Source organism: Sphaeramia orbicularis, chromosome 3, assembly GCF_902148855.1.
Source record: "Sphaeramia orbicularis chromosome 3, fSphaOr1.1, whole genome shotgun sequence".
In the NCBI taxonomy this organism is placed as follows: Eukaryota; Metazoa; Chordata; class Actinopteri; order Kurtiformes; family Apogonidae; genus Sphaeramia; species Sphaeramia orbicularis.
The window spans coordinates 19884428-19906824 of record NC_043959.1 but is presented as its reverse complement, the minus strand read 5'-3'; the positions used below and the strand labels follow the sequence as shown (position 1 = coordinate 19906824).

Here is a 22397-nt window from a genome sequence, read left to right as displayed (position 1 = left end):
AATGAATTCACCCTTTAACGTTTGTCTAAAATATGAAAAAGCTGCCTTTAAAGACAGTCGGACAGATCACCTTCAGCTGCCGATGCTTCATCACAACACAAACAAGCACAAGAGCAACAGTTCATCGATTACAGTCAGAGCTGCGCAATTAACTCAGTGGCAGGATAAAAAAAAAAAAAAAACAAAAAAAAAACTCAGCGGCAGGATGTGCATTTGTATGATGTGCAGTTTAAAGGTCTGGTCTGATCAAAGTAAACACAAAGAGAAACTAGAAAACATGAAACACCACAGACCTGGCATGCCTTTATTTTCTATAAAAGTAAAAGTTTGCATGTTTCAATTGGAAAAATCATCAGTAATTTGTGTATGTTCCATGATTACCAGACAAACTAATGCAATGTGCAACTGTCTGTTTTTCCACAACTGTTTGCTATGGTTGTATTAGTATTTTCTTGTAATATTTCTTATATGTGTACATTCGTTGTTGTGCTGCTATTAGAACCTCAATTTCCTAAGAGCTCTGCCCAAGTTTTATCTAATCTAATCTCTAAACCAGTGGGACGTTTGATCAATTATCTGTAACTTCTGGACAGTAGTGGGTTTTTCACCTGAAAATACTGACTTTGAACTGAAATAAAAATATAATTTCCACTACTTTAACTGTCAGTTCAGAGTCTGAGATTAATATTCAGTGATTCAGATTTATTACTTAGATATTCATCTTAAAAATAAACTGACTTCTCATACATTTATTAGGAGCTTTTGTATCCGTCTCTAAAAATCCACTATTGTTAAGTTAATAATATTATGTTTTTGTTGTTGTGTTTTTTTTTTTCTTTTTTTGTATGATTTGCCTGGTTTTCTTTTGTTTAATAGGTTTGTTGTGTAATTTGGCTTTTTGCATTGTGTTTGTGTGGTTCTTTATGTCTAAGAATATGCTTATGTAAATGTACAATTTAATAGAATTTAAAAAATAAAATAAAATCCACTATTGGTCGACTTCTAACTGAACTAATACCCACAATAATAATAATAATATTTCAAAAATCATGCAGCATTAATTAAACTTAGAGCTGAAATTAGCATTGATATAAACAGTTGTCAGTTCTGTAATTAATCATTTGATATCAATTTATATCAAAAAAATGAAAAAAGATGTTTTTAATGACGTCCTCCAGTGTCTTATTTGGTCCAGAACTCACACATGTTTAGTTTAGTCACACAGGAGGAGAGTGTCCTGAAAACATCAACATTTTTAACACTTATTTTATCAGTTATTGCAAATAGTATGAGACTAAATGATTTTCTTATTGTAGATCTAATCATACATGCATGATGATTTATTGCAAAAATATTAAATATGTTTGCAGGTTTTAGTTTCTGGAAAGTGAGAATGTCATGTTTTTAGGTTCTAAACTGCATGTGCTTTAAACACTTTCATGCTGTGGGATGTTAAAATGGGTATTTTTAGCCAAATTTGTGGGAAGAAAATGACATGTAAAAACTTGTAAGACTGGACACCTACTGGAAAAAACTAAATAAAAATAACAAAGTCGACTATTTTGTGAATTCATTCATTTTGTGAGACATATTTCTGTGTAGTCGGTCTTAAATCATGACTAACTGACACCAACTGTGTTTATTTTTGCTTGTATTTTCCTAAATATTGTTTCTAGTCATTGTGCTGCTTCAGTCTTCATCACACACCTCAAACATGGATGGAAATACTTAAAACACACAAATACAAACACACAGCCAGAAAAAAAAAAACAGAACTGTGTGGATTCTCAAACAGTGTTCAATCCCTTCATTAGGCCTTAATTCCACTGATAAAAACCACACACACAGTCCAAACTCAAACAGTTTAACCCAACAAACACACACTTTAATCTAATTAATCCACTTGGAAATGTGGTTGTTGGTGCAGCAGCCAGAGAAAACCATTCATCTGGATCTGTTTGGACACTGTGGACTCATCAGATAAAAATTCATATTTCACCTGAACAAAAATAGAACCGGTGCCCCTGTATGTCAGCGTCATGTTCTATCTGAATCAATCCCCAGTTGAATGTGGTTCTGTTCTATGTTCCAGTCCTGTGGTCTGGATGCAGATCAATCTAACAATAGAAGTGGGCGGGACTTTCATTGGTGGAGAACTCAACTCATTCAATCAAAGTCCATATAATCAGTGATCAATTGTAACTATATTGATATTTGTAACCATTTACATATTCTAAACCATCAAAATATGGACCACTATAAGGAAAGGAACATTTTAATATTGAAAAAGTTGATCAAAAATTCAAAAATCTAACCTAATCTAATCTTTTTAAGAATGAATGAAAGAGGGAATGTGAAAAAATCCAACACTGGAAAATGGAATAAAATGCTTAAAAAAAATCTTTAATGCAGTGTTTTTCCCTCAGTTTTCAGAGAACTTTGATGCTGCTTGGTTCTTGTGGTATCGCTAACTACGTTAACAAGAAGCTCAGGTAACAAAAAAAAAAAAAAAAAAAAAAAAAAAAAAAAAAAAGTTGAGGCTTTCCCAAGACCAGCTCCAACAATCTAATTAAAAATTAATTTAGGGCCAAAACTGCAAAGGTTCCTTGAGGAACTCAGAGGGAGCATCAATTACCAAGAGGTTAAAAGATGTCAAATATGATCTAAAGCCATGAAGAACTTTAAAAGTCATCAATAAAATCCAACAACAAACAGGGAACCAGTGTCAAGAAGCTGAAACAGGTTTAATATCAGCAGATCTATTCATTCTGGTTAAAGGTCAGTAAAGTTTGCAGATGTTTCAGAGATTTTAAGTCGAGACAAGTAAAAACACAGAGTCTGTTTACATGACCATAAAAATCTGATAATTGTTGGTAATCAGATATGATGCGTTTACATGCACTTCAGAAATATGATAATCGATAAACCCTTGTATAGACGTTTCAGTCCATTACCAGATTGCTTTTGGAGTACGTATGTAAATAGTGATGGTGGAATTAAAGTTCCTGTTACTGTCTTCAATGAACATTTGACTACGTAACTTCTTTCTTCTACAATTTTTTAAATCATTTTTACACATGTTCAAAAGTAAAAGAATGAAATAAATCAGATTAACCTGAATATATGCATGAAGATATCAGAGTATCAGGGATAAATCCAGATGTGTTAATCTGACTTCTCATAACCAGATTACTGCTGTTATCAGATAAAACAGATCAGATTATTCTGTTTATTTAATCACTAATAATCTGAAAAGTCCACAAATCGTATGATGATCAGATTTAGTGCGGATATAAACGGGTTCACTGAGGGGGCGTCAGGAGACAGAAGCATGTGAATTTTTAAGAGTTCAAATGAATTTTCATAGATGATAAAAAAGACAACAGCTTGAAGGGAAAAAAAAAGAAAAAAAAAGAAAAAAAAGAAAAAAAGCCCTTTCTGGTGCATATGAAGGTAGTCGATGTAACGTCCGCTGAACACATGAACACTCACACTCTGTGTGAGTGTCATTAAATGCATCTGCACTGTGTCGGGTTGTGTGACTCGCTAATTAAAGCTGACACCAGAGCCAGCCTGCCCCGGGGTCAAAGGTCACCACGCAGCCATCGACAGGAGCAGGTACCCCCCTTCTGTTTTAACCCCCCCACTTAAAACTCCAGCTCCGGACTAAAAGAAGAACTCCCTCCTCCGTGAGATTTATTCAGTGTGTGACACGAGAGGCAAAGAATAGAAACAGAGCAGAAAAGGAGGAAGAGGAAAGGCTTTTCAGACGCAACATATAGAGGAAGCGCACACTTCAGAGTCCTTTCATAGCCATGAAAGAGCCCAGACATCACAAGAAAACCCACCACCAACCATCCACTACTCAGTGTTTGCTGTTGACCTTTGCACGTCCACTCTGTTACAGCAAAGTGGAACCGGACCTGGAGCTGCTGAGTTTTCCTCAAGATGCAGCAGAAAAAAAAAAATAAATATAATGTGTTCAAAGAGTCTACATCTGCACCGGATGTGAAGGATCTGCAGAAAAACATTTGTGATGTTCAGAAAAGAAGAAGAAAAAACCAAAAACCAAAAAACGGAGTAGACGGCTCTCAAGCTGATATTTCTGCTCTTCAGGGTAGTCTGTGTCTCTGTCACTGTTAAATATTTGTTGTTTCTATTAAAATGTGATAATTTAGGGTGAGATATGAGATCACCCTCCATCATCCGACAAATGGACACCATTGTGAGACTGGCAGAAGGATAAAATATTCAATAAAATGAGTAAAAATGACCCAAATAATCTATAATATGAATAAAAAAGAACAAAATAATCAACAAAATTTATTTAAAAAAATGAACAAAATAATCAACAAAATTAATAAAAAATGAACAAAAGAATCAACGAAATGAATAAGAAATGAATAAAAAAATGAACAAAATAATCAACATAAAGAGAAAATGAACAAAATAATTAACAAAATGAATAAAAATGAACAAAATAATCAACAAAAACAAACAAAATAATCAACAAAAAGATAGCCTAATTAACAAAATAAATAACAACAAAATGAAAATATTTATTTTCTATGACACTAAATCTTCACGATGCTTTGGTCCAAAACTCAGAAAAAACAGAAAACATGCATATGTAAGACATAAAAAGAAATAAGATTTTTTAATGCTCACATCAATCATAAAATTATTGGCATAGTTAAATAGTAAATTACTTTTTTATACAGATGTAATTAAATGCACGTGAGTTTTGCAAAACATTTTTAAAAGTCTACATGTTTTAGCGTCTCAAAGGTCAGAATGTGGTGTTTTTCAGATATTTCAGAACTGCATGTGCTTTAAAAACCTTTGAGTGTCACATTTAAGGATTTATTATCAATTTTAGGGAGAATTAAGAACCTAATTTAGGTTAATTTAACACTTTTTAAGGATCCGTGGACACCCTACTGGACCAAACAGAAACTGAGTAAAAACACTTTGTGAAAAGCTTGAACCAAAATGTAACAAAACAAAAAAAAAAAACGATTTGAGTCCAAATGAGTGGAGGAGAATGTGAAGATAATGGACCAACTGAACAGACGATGATTTACAAGTTGTTAGATTTTGAAATGAAACGATTAAAAAGTAGAAGAAGATGTTTGATTATCAACCAACAGAACCCATTCAGCAGACGACGAAAGCAGCAAAACTTCACCCAAATCAACAACCATCGCTCTCCACAACACTGACTCCAAGTGATTTTTACCAAATCAATACCAGACTAAATGACTAATCTGCTGCTTTCTTTGGATCCATCAGGAGTGTGAAGAAAACGTCGAGACGATTCTCAAACTGAGCTGATCTGAAATCGAAATCAAAACAAACCTTTCTTAAACCAGACTGACCCTCAGACCCTTCCTCCACTTGTTAGTCATTCACCAATGAGTAAAAAACATGATGAAAATGTTCTTAAAGAGGGTTTTCAGCAGAATTCTGGGGTAAGTTTGGAGGAGATTTAGAACATTTTCAGCCTTCGATCAACTCAACTTTACATCTTCTATAGAAGGATCTTTGGATTTTCATTTTTTTATCCCTGGGTTTAGCACAGATACGGTAAATATATTTATATTTTTCATACTGATGGAGCCAATGTGTCGAAGTTCACAAACACTACAAAAATACTATAATCGACAAAACTCCAAAATCATCTGAAAAACTAAGAGTAAAAGGTTAAGAAGTCGACTCAATGAAAGAAAACTCAACAAGTAACAGATGAAACATTTAGGTACAGGGGTGAACAGAGACTGACTCTTATTCATATATTCATGTTATTATTATTATCTATTATATATTATTTTACTTTATTTTGACTTGATTTTCTTCGATTTCTTTGGTCGTATAAAAGTGACCACAAATAAAGTTTTTTGAATGGAATTTGCTGTTGATCAAAGTTAATTTAAGGACAATGAAAATCAAAATCAAACTAACAACACAAACTCCATTTAACAACATGCACATGTTCATCTGTGTTAAAAAAAACAAAAAAAACAAAACACAATTGGACACAGAACTGGACCCAGAACCAGCAGTATTTGAAATGACAAAACCAGAATCAGACCCTAAACTGGCAGCCTCTGAAACCATAAAACCAGAACTGGACCCTGAACCAGCAGCATTTGAAACCACAAAACCAGAATCAGCAGCATCTGAAACCACAAAACCAGAACCAGACGTTGAACCAGCAGCATCTGAAACCACAAAACCAGAACTGGACCCTGAACCAGCAGCATCTGAAACCACAAAACCAGAACCGGACCCTAAACCAGCAGCATCTAATATCACAAAACCAGAACCAGCAGCCTCTGAAACCGTAAGAACTGCAGCTGCAATGGAGAAATGAACCCAAATCAGTGAAATAATCTGAGTCTAGCTCCCGTTCTGTTTTGTTGTGTTATTGTTTTAACTGAATTTAATGGGCTGTAAAAGGAAATTCTAGAAGGGCAATATAGATATAATCACTGAAACTACCTATACCCATCCTATTTTTTTTTTTTTTTGAACGATTAAGGCTGTAATTAATGTATGTGATGGACATTTTCCTTTCCAATAAAAGATAATAAAAAAATGTAGTCTTTTGCCTTTTATCTAAACGTATATTTTTTCTTCCATGAGTGCATCCTGGTGACTCCAGACTTCATGTTGTGTTAAATGCTGTACGAACGATGTGTTCAGGGTGCATTGGAGATTTGATCTGTGTCACTCGGTGTTTGACAGAACCTCCAGACCTGGGATGTGGACTTGCGGCCCATCACTCTGCCTCTGACATATTGGGGTCTCGGGTTGGGAACAGGAGATGTGAGGTGGTTTTAAATACCCCTGTGAGGACCCAGGTCTGTTTGCACCATTGTATTGTGATATTTGTGACATCACACACATCCATCAGTTCGCCGTCAGTCACTGGGAACCGGTCAATGTAAACCAGTACCGGTCTGGAAGCCAACACACACCACATGCACACACCAACAGCGGCAGACGTGTTCAACAGATGCTCCACGTTTTCTATTTAATGCTCCATTAAGTAAAGGTGTCACATTTAACGTCGATAAATCATTATCTCATTAATTCTGAGGCTTTAGTCTAATTAATGTGACAGACAGTGTGAGGCCGACGTTTCAACAAGTCTGAAAAAACTTGTTTATCTGATGACGCAAACAACTCACTGTTAAAAATATGTGTAGAAACAGCAAAGAAAGAGGCTGAAAGAAAGAAAAAAGATAACAGGAAGAAAATGCTTAGAGTAAAACTGAATAAGAACTTCATACATTACCTTTATACCTCTACTGTAGCAAAAACTAGTTTAATAGCATCTTGTGAAAGAGAAGGTGAAAATGAATAAAATAATCGACAAAATGAGTAAAAATGACAACAACAAAAAAAAAAATTAACAAAAATGAACCAAATAGTCAACAAAATGCACAAAATAATCTACAGAAGTGCAGCAAATAATCAACAAAATGAATAAAATAACCAAAAACACAAACCAAGTGAAAGAAATTAACAAAATAAATGACTGAAAGCAATTAACAAAATAAATGACAAAAATAAACAATAAAATTAACAAAAATGAACCAAATAATCAACAAAATGAACAAAAATGAATAACATGATCAACAAAATGAGTACAAATGACAAAAATAAAAACACTAATTAACAAAATGAACCAAATAATCCACAAAATAATCTACAAAAGGGTAGAAAATAGTCAACAAAATGGATAAAATAACCAAAAACACACACACAAAAAAAAGACAACATGAACAAAAACGAACCAAATAATCAGGTTTGACTCAACTCATGTCAGCTGTTTCTAATGGTTTGTGCTGCTTCTTGTAATGGGGTCAAAGGTCAAACTAAATAGTGACTTTAACCTTTACAACACATTTCGTTCAGTTTTTTGTGTCTTTTGCACATATTTCCTGTATTTATTTGTTGTATGTTGAAGGAAAAAAAGAATGAAAAATAAATACGTATGATCTTTTAAATCCTCAAAACAACACAGGTAAAGGTGGAATAAGACTTCTGCATGGAACTGGGGTTAAAACAGCACCAGTCAAATGATGGAAAACAATGGGAAAACACACACTTTCTATTAGTTTGACAAACAGGTGAATGGAGATGATCACCTGATTATGTAAATTAATCATGTCTGATAATTGCAGTATGGCGATTTAGATGAGATACGAGCTGGGGCCTGAAGGTAAGGCTAATGTTAAGATTCAGGGTAAGGGTAAAGGTATAGGTAAGGTAAGGGTAAGGTAAAGATAAGGTTAAGGGTAAAGGTAGGGTAACATAAGGTAAGGGTAGGTAAGGTAAGGGTAAGGTAAGGTAAAGTAAGATAAGATAAGATACAAAACCTCTACATGTTAGACATATTTCTATAATTCTCAGTCGGAGTCTGAGGTCGTCCTCTGCAGCGATGGGTGGTTTTTGTCGGATCACGCCGTTTCATCAGGGTTAAAGCTTCCCCGTGCTGGCGCTCTGCAGACGGCGACCCGAGCGGAGTGTGTCGGGCAGACGGCCAACACAAACCGATGGACGCTGGCGCCAGTGAAGAGGTGACTTAGGGGTGATTAAGCTAAAAGCAGCCGACACAAATGTCAGAGCTCGGCCGTGGTGACAAATTCAATCAACATGGACTAAACACCTAAATATAGACACTGGACTGTCATTGTATACAGTAGATACTTCACGTTACTCAGCATCTGATGGGAAATTTTCAATTTAACTGGTTTCATATCTATTAATAATCAGCTTTTAGTCAAATACATCCAGTGAATCCATGTCTATTTTCTGTGAGTCTCTACCTGATATGTTTTTTCTTCAGGGAAATTTGTGTCTCAGTCTCATTATTTTATTAAATACTCGCAAATTCAATTAAAATTTTATGCCTTCTGGTGAGATAAGAGATTACCCTCCATCATCCAACAAAAAGCAACAGCAGAAAGATAAAATAATCAACAAAATGAGTTAAAATAACCAAAATGAGCCTCACAATGGAGAAAAATGAACAAAATAAACAACAAAATGAACAAAATAATTGACAAATTGAACATAAATGAACAAAATAATCAATAAAATTAACAAAATAATCAACAAATTGAAGAAAAAACGAGCAAAGTAATCAATAAAATGAACAAAATAATCAACAAAATGAACAAAAATGAACAAAATCAAAAAAATGAGCAAAATAATCAACAAATTGAAGAAAAAACAAGCAAAGTAATCAATAAAATGAACAAAATGATCAACAAAATTAACAAAATAATCGACAAATTGAACACAAATGAACAAAATAATCAACAAAATGAACAAAAAAACAAACAAAATAATCAACAAAATGAACAAAAAAAAAAAAACCCCATCAACAAATAGAACAAAAATGAAAAAATGAACAAAAATGAACAACATAATCAAACAAAATGAACAAAAATCAAAATCAATAAAATGAAGAGAAATTAACCAAATATTCAGATTTTATTCAACACATGCCAGATGTCTCTAATCCTGGGGTCAAAGGTCAAACTAAATAGTGACTTTAACCTTTACTACACATTCAGTTCTGTTTTTTTTTCGTGTCTTTTAAGGCTGTGATCATAAACTGATAATAAAAGGATCATAAATCGTTCTGAATGGGATCGTTTCTACCTGATAGTTCTGTTCTTCAGGGGAGGTTGTGTCTAATTACTTGGTTAATTTCTCCATTGCTATTAAAATATGACAATGATAAGAGTTCGACCTCCGTCAGTCAGATTAAACCCAGTCTGATCTTTACAGACTCAGGATGTCCATTCGACAAAAGGCCACTTCCTGTGAGACCCACAGACAGACCATAACAGCTTTTTAATGTGGTTTTCAGCTCCAACACCTCAACGTTCACTGGATGGAACTGTTGGACTCATCAAAAACTGATGATTTTAACACAGATTTAACCTAAAAACCACAGTTCAGATTTTATTTTGTTAAACTGAAGAATGACTCCTGAACGTCAGTGTCTCTTTAAAAACTTTTCCAAGTTTCGAGTTTGTCTGGTTGATTTAAAAAAAAAAAAAAAAAGGCTGACGTTTGGTCGTGAGTGAAAAATGAAGAAAGAGAAACAAACTAGAAACAAACTAAAGGCTGCAAGAAGATGAAAATGAGTTTAAAATGAGACCAAAAGTTTAGAGACGAGATGGAAATGTTGTAACAAATGAGCATAGAAACAATGAAAGTAAAAGAGCTAAGAGGACGGGAGACATAGAGATAAAAAATACTATATATAATACAATAGTACTCCTCTTCTTAAACTCGTACTCTTAGCACAATTTTCCTTTGCATGTATAATTTGCTTTGGTAATGTAAAGGTTTGTAATGTCAATAAAGCCTTTTTATGAATTTGATCAAATTTGATGTCTGAGTACATGTTTATGTAAATGTATAATAAAAAAAAAAAACACCAGCTGATTTTTATTTTGCTTATTTTGTCTTTCTGATTTAATGCCAATTTCATTTAATCATCTTAAACCAAGCCACTCTTTTTCAATCTTAGCAAGTTTCTTCTGGTAAAATAAAGGTAATAAATAAATAAATAAATAAATGAGTTATTCAACAAAATTAAAACATACATTCTCTATGTGTTTTCATGGACAAACAAACTCTGAAGATAAAAGAAAACTGTATGTCACGATAATGTTATTTGTAATTTAACACCTGCTGTTAGTTTCTAGTGCTGTTTAAGCATAGAAATACTTAATTTATACACAACTAATGAAGAAATACAGACATTTATTGGCATTTAACACCAGAACATGTCATAGAAACTAGGGGTGTGTATTGGCAAGAATCTGGCGATATGATACAAATCACAATACTAGGATCGCAATACGATATATCACAATATATCACAATATATCATGATATATCGTGATATAATAATGATACTTTGAGTAAATACCTAAAATTATCGATACAGAACTTTTTAATATTGATACAGTATTGTGAAATGAATCACGATATATTGCAGAACCGATATTTTCTTACACCCCAATAGAAAGTGTTTTTTTTGTTTTTGCTTTGAGATGAAATGAGATGAGATGAACAGATGAAACTCCAGTAGAAAGATTTAATGCAAATGATTTTAACACAAAAGTCATCACAAATAAATTAGTGGTGTTGGAAATGATGCAGAAATATGAATGTATTAGAGCTATTCATGAAGGAAAACTGTCCAAAGCTTCATTTTATCGTCATCCTGAACTTTATCTTTATTCATATTTATTTGTGTTGTAGTGACAGAGCGATGGACATAGAGGGAAATAAAACCCACAGATCGCTGCTGTTCTCCTCATCATGAAAACAACTGAGGATGCCAACAAACATCACTGGCCATCACACACACACACGCACACACACACACACACACACACACACACACTGGGCTGACCTTTACAGTGAAAAATGAATACATGAATAAAACTCAAATCTGTAAATGACAAATCTGCATTTGGCCTCCGGGTTTCCCCTGAGGTGAGTTTCAGAGTCAAATGAGGGCAGAGGGTTTAAACTGATGCCTCAGGGACGAAAACCCACGACAACGGAGACGACCACTGCATCGACATGAGGAGGTGGAGGAGGAAGAGGAGAAGGAGGAGGAGAAGGAAAGGCAGGAGGAGGAGGAAAAGAAGGAGAAGAAGAAGGAGAAAAAGGAGAAGGAGAGGAAGGAGGAGGAGAAGGAGAAAGAAGAGGAGTAGAAGAGAGGAAAAGAATAAAGGAGGAGAAGGAGGATAAGGGGAAAAAGGTGGAGGAGGAAGAGGAGGAGAAGGAGGAAAAGAAGGAGGAGAGGAAAGAAGTAAAGGTGAAGAAAGAGGAGGAGGAGGCTTAGGAAAGAAGAAAGGAGGAGGAGAAGCGGAAGATGGAGGAGGAGAAGAAGGAAAGAAAGGTGGAGGAGAAAAAGAAGATGAAGGAGAAGAATAAGAAGGAGAGGAAGGAGGTAGAGGTGAAGGAGGAGAAGGAGGAGGAAGAGTAAAAGAAGAAAGGAGAAGGGGAAGAAGGGGGAGGAGAGGAAGGAGGTGGAGGAGAAGAAGAAGCAGGAGGATGAGAAGAAGAGGAAGGAGGTGGAGGAAAAGAAGAAGGAGGAGGAGTAGAAGGAGGAGAAGAAAAAGGAGATAGTGAAGAAGAAAAAGAGGAGGAGGCATAAAGATCCTTCATCTTTATGCCTCCTCCTCTTCTTCATCTTCACTTTTTGACCACATCTTCATTCTCCACTTCTCTGAAACTGGTCTGTTAGATTCAGGTGCAAAAACTAGTTCTGTCTGTTGTACTAGTACATGTGAAAGCATCTTTCCAAAACAAAAACTACTGTGTTTTTGGAGCAAAAACTGGAATAATGCGGATGTAAATGTAGTCAGTGAGTCAAGAGGAAAGCAGAGGAAGAGGAGGGAGGGTAGGGGGTTGGAGGAGGAGGAGGGAGTCCCCAGTGGATGAAAACGAGGAGGAGGAGGAGGAAGCAGCAGCAGTTTGACCTTCACCCGGTGAGTTAAACTGTGGTCAAGGCCCGAATATCAAAGCAGGTCAACCCCAAAGACAACTGCGAAACTGGAAAAACCATGAAACTAACACAGCAGCAAAGACCGGCGATGTTCACCAAGTATGAGAAAAACTAAATGAAGTGGATTAGAAATAATAAAATGAACCAGAACACATGAAAATACATCTGGAGTGACATTAGACCACAAAATCTGAAGGAAACCGATGGAAAATGTAATCCAAGTCAGCGAGTAGGGGTGTGTATTGGCAAGAATCTGGTGATACCATACAAATCACAATACTAGAATCACGATACGATATATCACAATATATCATGATACTGTTGAAAAGGCAATTTTTTATTTTTTATTTATTGTTTTTTTTTTTAAGATTTTTTCCTGGAAGAATTGAATTACACCAGAAATCTGCACAAATACTAAACACATTTTTTATTTGACCACAACAGGATCTGATACTATATCACATAATCTTCCTGTTTTAAAACTTAAATTCTGTTTTAAAGACATTACAGTTCAAGATCCTGCTCAAATGTTCATATTCTATTAGTTCAGAGCTAACATCATAACATTATTTTTGTGCAATCCCAACAAAGGAACTAACATCTGCTTCTCTCTAGGGGTGTGTATTGGCAAGAATCTGATGATATGATACAAATCACAATACTAGGATCATAATACATTACGATCATGATACTGTTAAAAAGGCTATTTTAAATTAAATTTTTAAAATTATTTCCTTGAAGAACTGAATTACACCCGAAATATGCACAAATACTAAACACATTTTTATTTGATCACAACAAGATCTAATGCTATATCACAAAATCTTCCTGTGTTAAAACTTAAATTATATTTTACATTCATTACAGTTTAAGATCCTGCTCAAATGTTCATATTCTATTAGTTCATAACTAACATCAAAACATTATTTTTGTGCAATCCCAACAAAGAAACTAACATTATTTAATAGAAGAGTGTTAAATAATAATAGATAAAACATAAATAAAAAAGAAAAACACAAAAATGAACCTCCACAATATCTACATTTGAATAAATACCTAAAAACATCAATACAGTACTTTTTAATGTTGATACAGTATTGTGAAATGAAACATCGCAATGTATTGCAGAGCCGATATTTTCTTACACCCCTACTTCTCTCAGACAGTAAAAAGTGCTTTTAGGATGCTTCAAATAACCATTATTACATAAATTAAACATCCGAAATTATTAAAAAAAAACAAAAAAACCCTGAACAAACCAAGACAAATCTTCTCAATTTTGATGCCTCTGTGACATAAACCTAAACACATTAAATAATCTACAGCAGTGGTTCCCAAACTTTTTTGTCTCCTGACCCCATTTTAACATCACAAATTTCTGGTGACCCCGGACATTCAAAACGGAGATTTTTTTTTTTGGGCTAAAAATAATTTGTTTTTGATTATGTAATAGTTTGCTATACGATGTTGCAAATAAACTTTAATTTTAGAGGACATTTAGTATATATAATGTATATTATTATGGACGGAAGCAGAAAAGCCAGGTGTAGATTACTGCACAAAGTGAGAATTTGATTTTCCTTGGTCAGGATATGTATAGTCAGTCCAGCTTGGCTGACAATTAATACTGAACAAACAAGAACTCAAACTATGAATTATGAAAGAGCTGCAGCATCTGAAACCGACCACAATGAACATTTGACAGATAAACAGAACCACAGTGCTTCAGTTTCAGACTCACAGTTTGTCATGTCTTTTATGGATTGGGATTGTCTGTCAACTCACCATTATTTTTTATTAGTAAGCTTTTATTTTTTATTTTTAATCAATTTCTAGAACTTTCAGGCAAACCCATTTGAATTCCAGGCGACCCCACATAGGGTCCCAACCCTAAGGTTGAAAAACACTGACCTACAGGAACATATTCTTCCACTTCCTTTTTCTACATTTTTTTTGTGGATTTAGTCGTTAAAGTGACTCGGGCAGCAGCTCAGCGGTGTTTATCAAGCGGCAGTTACATGGTACATTTCCTGAGTGATGCTGTGGCGTGGCGGCTGGCGGTGGCGTGCTCGGCCACCCAGACAGCGAGCTGGCGAGCTGTTGATGAAGTGTGGGGTCAGTGCCGGGCTAAGTGAGACCTCACACCGGACAGACAGGCCAGACCTCAGGCCACCGAGGCATATGGGTGTGAACGAGGTGAAGTGGCGGTGGCAGTGAGGGGGGTGGTAGAAGAGGCGGCGGCCAACTGTCCACTCCACCTCTCACGAGACCTCCAGCTGTCACAACAGACACTTAGCAGCCCTTGGACTAAACAGCCGCCTGGGAGCAGAGGAGGATGAGAAGGAGGAAGGATGGTGGTAATCTGGACTTCCTGCTGCTGTGAAGGCCCAGAAACACCACGACCTGTGCCGCCACCTCCGCGCTCTCACCATTCCCGAGCCGACCCGCTGCCCCGCTAATTATAGCCGCTAAAGGATGAAGGTGTGACCTACATTAGTTATTTTAGGACCAGAGCTCGGCAGGAGCAGAGGGAGGCCCAGCGGGACGGCAGGCGATCAAACAACAGCCGAGGAAACGAAAGGCGAGAGGCAGGAGAAATGGGTCGGCTGGGGTCACGGCGAGAAACTGAAACACGAGGCGAGGCGGGAAACGATGGAGGGTTGTCATGTCAACAAACAGGAAGATAAAAGATCAGCAGATGTAGGGACGGACAACGTGGACAGACTTGAGTCCATTTCCAGTTGTGATGATTATGATGGCGGAGATGAAACTGATTTATACAAACCATTACATCTAACATGGGTCAGTCAAAGTAGATCTGTAGTCCCCCCCACGGCTGTGATTTTAGGTAAAAAAAACAACAACTATATTTCAGTCAATGATGAGATGGAGTAATGTTTAGGTCCTGTGTGAATTATTCCATCGTTTGCACACATGATGTTTGTCAGTTTACAGATAATTTTCCAAGTGAATAAAGTCTGAGTTTGTTTTGAAACTGAACTATCAGAAGAAGAAAATGTGTAAATACAAAGACTACACACCTGAAAGTTATGGAGGTGTTGTCATGGTAACAGTGTCTTTCCACAATCTGTTCAGTCTGAAGATGGAACCGTTAAACCAGACCGGAACTGTTAAACCAGACCAGAACCATTAAACCAGACCAGAACCACTAAACCAGACTGGAACTGTTAAACCAGGCCAGAACCATTAAACCAGACTGGAAAGGGTCAAACTCGACCAGAACTGCTAAACCAGATGGGAACCGTCAAACCAGACTGGAACCGTTAAACAAGACCGGATCCATTAAACCAGACCAGAACCATTAGACCAGACCAGGACCATTAAATCAGACTGGACCCTTGAAATCTCTAAGATTTTTACACCTTGATCTCAAATATTGAGGTAAAATATGCTGAGTACTGTGAGTACTTATCATTTTGGTTTTGTTGAAGTGCATTATGTACAGTGACAGATTCAGTCCACAGATATTTATCAATAAACTACATTCTTTCTGGTGTTTGTCTCCTTGTTTCAGTTGAAATTTTCAAAAAAACAAAACAAAACAAAACAAAAAAACAAACAAAACATTGAAATTCAGCCTCATCCTGCATCCTGGTTCTCTCCTAGTGGTAAAGAACATGTGTGCGACATATAGATATGGATAACAGATATAGATACCCACTGCACCTATTTGCAGTGGGTTTTAATACAAATGTGTGACTTTTGTTGTATGTTCTGGTTTGTGTTTTACGTAGATACTATATATATCCTATTATTGTGCATCTGTTTTAGTCAGTTTTAGTCTATCTTATATCTATTCTTATTTCTACTAGTTTTATCATATGTTGTATTTTTATCTATAACTTTGTACAGCAATTTGGGTATTTCGCATTGTTTTAAATGTGCTACAGAAATAAATTTGACCTTAAAATCCGTTCCTAAAAAAAGCTCCATGGCCTTCATTTTGTGCCCTCCTTTCTCTAAACACCACAATTAAACCGACAAAAACTGTAAAACAATCTGTGAGAGTCCATTCTGTACACAATGCCGACACAGCTGCTCATTCAGAGACCCCCATCCCCACCCCCTCCACACCTGAGTGTCCCGGTACCACGCGTATCACTTAACCCCGTGTCAAAACACAGGTGTAACATAAGCCCCGGGAGCAGACGAGCTGCTGCCTCATAAAAGAATGTGTGAGCTGGGAATAACCTGGTGCATGTAAAGGAGGCCCCAGAGCTGGAACCGAGCCAGATGGCGACACACCTTCAACACCACAACACCCAAACCAGAGGGGAGAGCCCACTCACCATGGCGTCCCGTATATCCGAAATCCCTTTATGGTGACGTCCGAGTCCTGCAGGTACACACAGTTTGTGAGCAGCGACTGGACATTGTCAAAGTCCTCTGGTTTGAGTTTGGACACGGAAGGGAAACGGTAGTAATCCTGCTTCACCAGCTCCGCCATAAAGTCCTTATCGAAGGTCAGCTCGTGGTTCCCGGCGATCACCACCTTGAACTCGTACGGGAGTCCACCTGCAGAGCGAGGAAAAGCAAAAACAGGGAAATTAAGTCAGTTTTACATCATTTAAACCAGGGGTGTCAAACATGCCGCCTGACATTTATCCTAAAAGAAAGCTTCATTATAAATATAGAAATCATTTAACCCCTGAGACATTATTTCGATGGAACGGGCTGAGAAAAAAGATAGAGAAGAATATAAGTCTGACAGGTTTTTACTAAATAAGGGATTCGGAATGTACATCAATAATAGATGTAGGATGTAGAATATCAGTGGTGTAGTCCAGGGTACCACTTATTTTTCAGTCATCATTGTGTATACCCACTCCTAAATCACTCTAATGTGCACCATTCAGTCGTATCTGCAACCAAATTGCCCATTTTTTCCCCTTGGATGGTGAAGCCATGACCTGCCCTACTCTGCCTCTAATTGGCTAGTACTCGCTGCCTTTACTGATTAGATTGGTTAACTTTAGGCATGAGGACTGATGAGCCAATCAGAGGCAGAGTAGGGCGGGTCATGCTAAGGAAAATATTGCTAACTAGCGCTGGCCACCTCTGAAACCTGACTGAACACCTCAGTTGATTGACAGGTCACTGCATGTCTCACTGAAAGATGCACGATTATTGGAAATGCGAATGAGATATGCAAAATAAACGTCTTTCAAATGAGTGACACATATCGAGAGAACCTACTTTCATGGAATACATAATTCTGAGGTAAGTTTTAAGGTGGTTTCAGAATGAGTCACTGTTTTAAACTACTGGCCATATGACTGCACATTTAGAGGAGAAGAGATGGTGTCACCAATAGTTAAACTGTGTGAGTAGGCTAACGTTATAAAAGGCTAACGTTACCCTATGTTTGCCTCATGTTGAATCCATTTCCATTCATGCAGCTGCTTATGTGACCAGTAATACCTATAAACTGCTCATGATCAAGTCATGATAAATGTATAATAATGAACAAATACTACTGATAGATTTTTGGGTAAAGTAAATAGAATAGTCTTACAAATCACTGTTTCTAAAACAGGGCGTTTTTATGGACTACTTAAAAAAAAAGGCAAAAATTGAGAGTATACCCACTTCTCCATGGACCACTACACCACTGTTGAACATGAACTGTGAACTGGAACACACTGAACAAAGATTTGAATTTTGCCCCAGTAGTTTTAGTTCTAGGCTCTTTTATTCTAAATCAGTCCAGCTGCTTTTTGACACCTGGTTGAACTCCAAAGAGCAGTTACACGGTCAAAACTGGGTAAAAACACAGTAAAAAAGTAAAGAATGCACCACTTCAAACAACAGTAAAAACAAAAAAGAATAAAGTGTGAAGAAGCTCAAACCGTCTATTTTTATAGTTAGTCGTTCTCACTCACTGCTCTGTGTTTTACCCCCATTACACAGGTGGCGGGGGGTGAACTGAGCATGCCCAAAAGTCTATGGAAAGAACAAGGTCTATTCTATAAGCAGGTTTTGAAAATTTTCGTATTGATCAAGTGGTTGAATTTCTATGAATACGAGGGCTGTTCAATAAGTTCATGGCCTCACCCAGAACAGAACAACACAGACTGATAATTTATATTTTATTTTTCAACATAATCTCCATTTACAGCAATGGACTTGGTCCATCGATATTCAAGCATCACTATCCCATCACGAAAGAATGTAACATCCTGTATTATAACAACCAGTATTTCTGGGTGAGACCATGAACTTATTGAACAGCCCTCGTATTTAAAATAAATCACACGTTCAGAATGAGCACCACATTTTTAAAATTCTAACCCAGCCACTAAAATCAGCCCAGTGTAAACAGTGTTAAATTCCTACACTAACACCTACCACCAGGTTCACATCAGATACGTGTTAAATTTATGCAGATTGCTAATTTTTTGTTACTTTTGATGACATTTTTCATGGTTTTCCTCATTTTGTTAAAATTGTTACAAACACAGAATTTAAAGGGTTCAAAATTTGCGAGTTATTGAATATTTGCTATTTTTGTTTATGGCGTATGCTCAGATGTCTATGGAAAGAATAAGGTCTATTCTATCAGCTCGTTTTGAAAATTTTCCTATTAATCAAACGGTTGAATTTTTATGAACGAGCACATTTCTGAAATTGTAACCCAGCCACTAAAATCAGCACAGTGTAAACAATGTTAAATTCCTACACTAACACCTAGCACCAGGTTCACATCAGACACATGTTAAATTAATTCAGATTTTAATTGTTTTGTTACTTTTGGTGACATATTTGTTACATTTTTCATGGTTTTCCTCATTTTGTTGAAACTGTTACAAACACAGCATTTAAAGGGTTAAAAATTTGAGTTATTGAATATTTGTTATTTTTGTTTATGGCTCAAGTTCATGAATTAGAAAAAAAAAAAGTTAAACAGACTGTATGAAAACAATTGTGACATTACTCCAGCGCTGCGCAGGTTCTCCTCGGCAGCTGGTCAGCGTTTTCCTGCTGACGGAGCAGTTCGCTGTAATATTTCTATCGCCCTCCCTCTTGTCTGTGTAACCCTGCGCTCAGATCAGGGCAGGAAGAGAAAACAGTGTAACTGGAGGGAAAAGCGCCTCCGTTCAGACGGTCGCAGAGGTTACAACCACAGCTGACGGCTCTGTTTGACCCCCGCGGGCCACCGTCCATCTCTGGGCGGCAGCAAAAGGCATGAACCCAAACTAAATAGAGAAGAACATCTATTAGGATTCTCATCGCCTCATCTTTCAACGGGAGTCCTGCCCTTTCCTCTCTCCTCCATCCAGGTGATTTGTCCTGGGTCTCCTTCGCCATCAGGAAACCAACTCACCGCTTTATTCCAGCCCATCGAGCACCGCGCTAAAGCCTCTGGCCTTCATCACACACATTCTACCCAAAAATTTATGTTCTTCCTCCCATGAATTCTTTGTTTTGGAGTTTACGGTCAAGTTCTGTCCTTCATTTCTGTGCTTTTCAGCCCCCTGAACATCCTGGCAGAAGACCCACTATTGTGATAATTAAAGGATTCAAGTTTCATCTGTTTGTCTGTAACTTGATTGGACTGCCAGACCTCATTTACACCTGGACTTAGAATACGATAAAAAAGAAAGGACCAGAAATTATTCAGAAAAACATTTCGAATGTTTCTGTATGTCAGCGTCATGGTTCATCAACAACCAATCCCCAGTTGAATTTGTGAGGTTGTCAGGTTCTGTCTCCGATGTTAGAGTCCTGTGGTCTTGATAGAGCAGAAGTGTGCGGTACTGTCACTGGAGGAGAACTCAACTAATTCAGTCAAAGTCCACATAAGACCTCTATCAGTGATCAATAGGAACTATATTGATATCTGTAACCACTTACATGTTATAAACCATCATATGTAAAGGCACATTTTTTCATTCATCTTCTGAACCTGCTTTAACCTCACTAGGGTCATGGGGGTCACTTGGAGCCTACCCCTGGTACTTGTAGGCAAAGGTGGGGTACACCCTGGACATGCCACCGGTTCATCGCAGGGCTGAACATATAGAGACAAACAATCACTCTCACATTCACACCTATGGGCAATTTAGATTAACCAATTAACCTATCAGTGCATGTCTTTGGATGGTGGGAGGAAGCTGGAGTACCTGGAGAGAACCCATGCAGACACATGGAGAACATGCAAACTCCACACAGAAAGGTCCCACCCCCATCGACCAGTGTTGGAATCAAACCCAGGACCTTCTTGCTGTGAGGCACAAGTGCTGTCATGCACTGTCCCACCATGTCGCCCTCCACACATTTTTAATATGTAGCTTCCTTGGACAATATCTACAAAGTTTGTTCGCAGTTTTGAGAAAATTAGATTTTTTAATTTGACAAATTATTGAAATATTAAAAAAGGCACATTTTTAAAATTTCAAAAATTTGTCGGAAATCTAAAAACCTTATTTAAAAAAAGGCACATTTTTAATATTTCAAAAATTTAAAAATCTTATTTAAAAAAGGCATATTTTTAATTTAAAAAAAAAATTGGCGAAAATTTTAAAATCTTATTTTAAAAAAACCCACATTTTTAATATTTCCAAAACATCGTGAAAAATTTAAAAAATCTTATTAAAAAAAGGCACATTTTTAATATTTCAAAAATTTTTTAGAAAAATTCAGAAATCTAAATTTTTCAAAACAGAGAACAAATTTTGTAGATATTGTCCCAAGGAAGCTACATATAAAATTTGAAATGAATCTGATAAGTCTATGTACATCCACGGTGTCCACAGGTTGGACGACAACTATGGACACAACCAGTCAGTAGTCCGTTGTTGTGTGGACAGCTATTTAGAAAAATTAAGGTTGTGAAGGTTCTTTCAGACAGAACCTCCAACATCTGTTCATCTGTGTTCAATTATTTCTCCAAATGATGCCACTGAATCATCTTGACCAAACGTGGTTTTTGATAAAAATCAGAGAACTGGATGGACAAGACCAACATCCATCCATTGAACAACCTTTCATGACTAAAACAGTGTGATTTGGATAATATAAACATTATTAAATCACTGCTCATTGATCTCTGATTCTGCATTTATGGCGGTGAATATCATATTTCTTTTTATTTATGGAAAAAAGTTCAAGTTAATGCTCACATGAATACTCTCCTCACCTGATGCTTAGTTCTAAACACTGATTGAAAGATAAAGTCTTGTTTTGTTGTGCACTAATTGGAAAACGTGAATTTCTAATCATTTGTGTTGATGCAAAATGACAGCTAATTTTCTGATATTTGCATTTTTAATTTACAGTGTCACTTACAATGTAATTTAATTACATGTGTGATTTGCTGGCTGTAAAAAAACTGCTTTTTTTAGCTTTACACCATGGAAAAATAACTAAATGAAATGTTGATGCTTCAGATGCAAGTCTGCCGTCTTGACAAAACACTTCTCTGCACGCACTTTTGTTTTCATCCTCCTCTGTTTCATGGCTCCGTTTGTGGGCGAAGAATAAAAAATAAATCTCGGTGCATCACTCCTCAGACTCTCTGTAAGATGTATCACAGTGGCAATAAAAAGCAGTAGAAATTCCCAGTAGAGTAATGGAGATGGAGTTGTTTGATGGTAATTATGTTTTCCCCACCTTTTCCCCGCCTCGCGGTGTTGGCGGGATGATTCGCTTCAGGTTTACAGTGTGTGTCTGTGTGTGCGTAAATGGATGCGTGATCCAGTTATAGTGCTGTGGGACCGGAGAGACGGCGCTCTCATATAAGGTTAGACTGGAATTTATGATCCTGAGACGCGACAAGAGCTAATTTAGAGCAGCGGGAATGAAACTTATAGAGCGGGGA

General features: G+C 36.7%; 1 protein-coding gene across 2 annotated transcripts in view; it reads right to left on the bottom strand.

The window, feature by feature from the left end:
• The window catches only part of mpped2a (metallophosphoesterase domain containing 2a), a 106096-nt gene that overhangs the window by 33599 nt on the left and 50100 nt on the right, over window positions 1-22397 (bottom strand). For both annotated transcript variants that reach the window (XM_030130735.1, XM_030130744.1), the window contains exon 4: window positions 16867-17092. In XM_030130735.1, the coding sequence (XP_029986595.1) occupies window positions 16867-17092 (226 nt within the window). The remainder of the gene's footprint in view (window positions 1-16866; window positions 17093-22397) is intronic.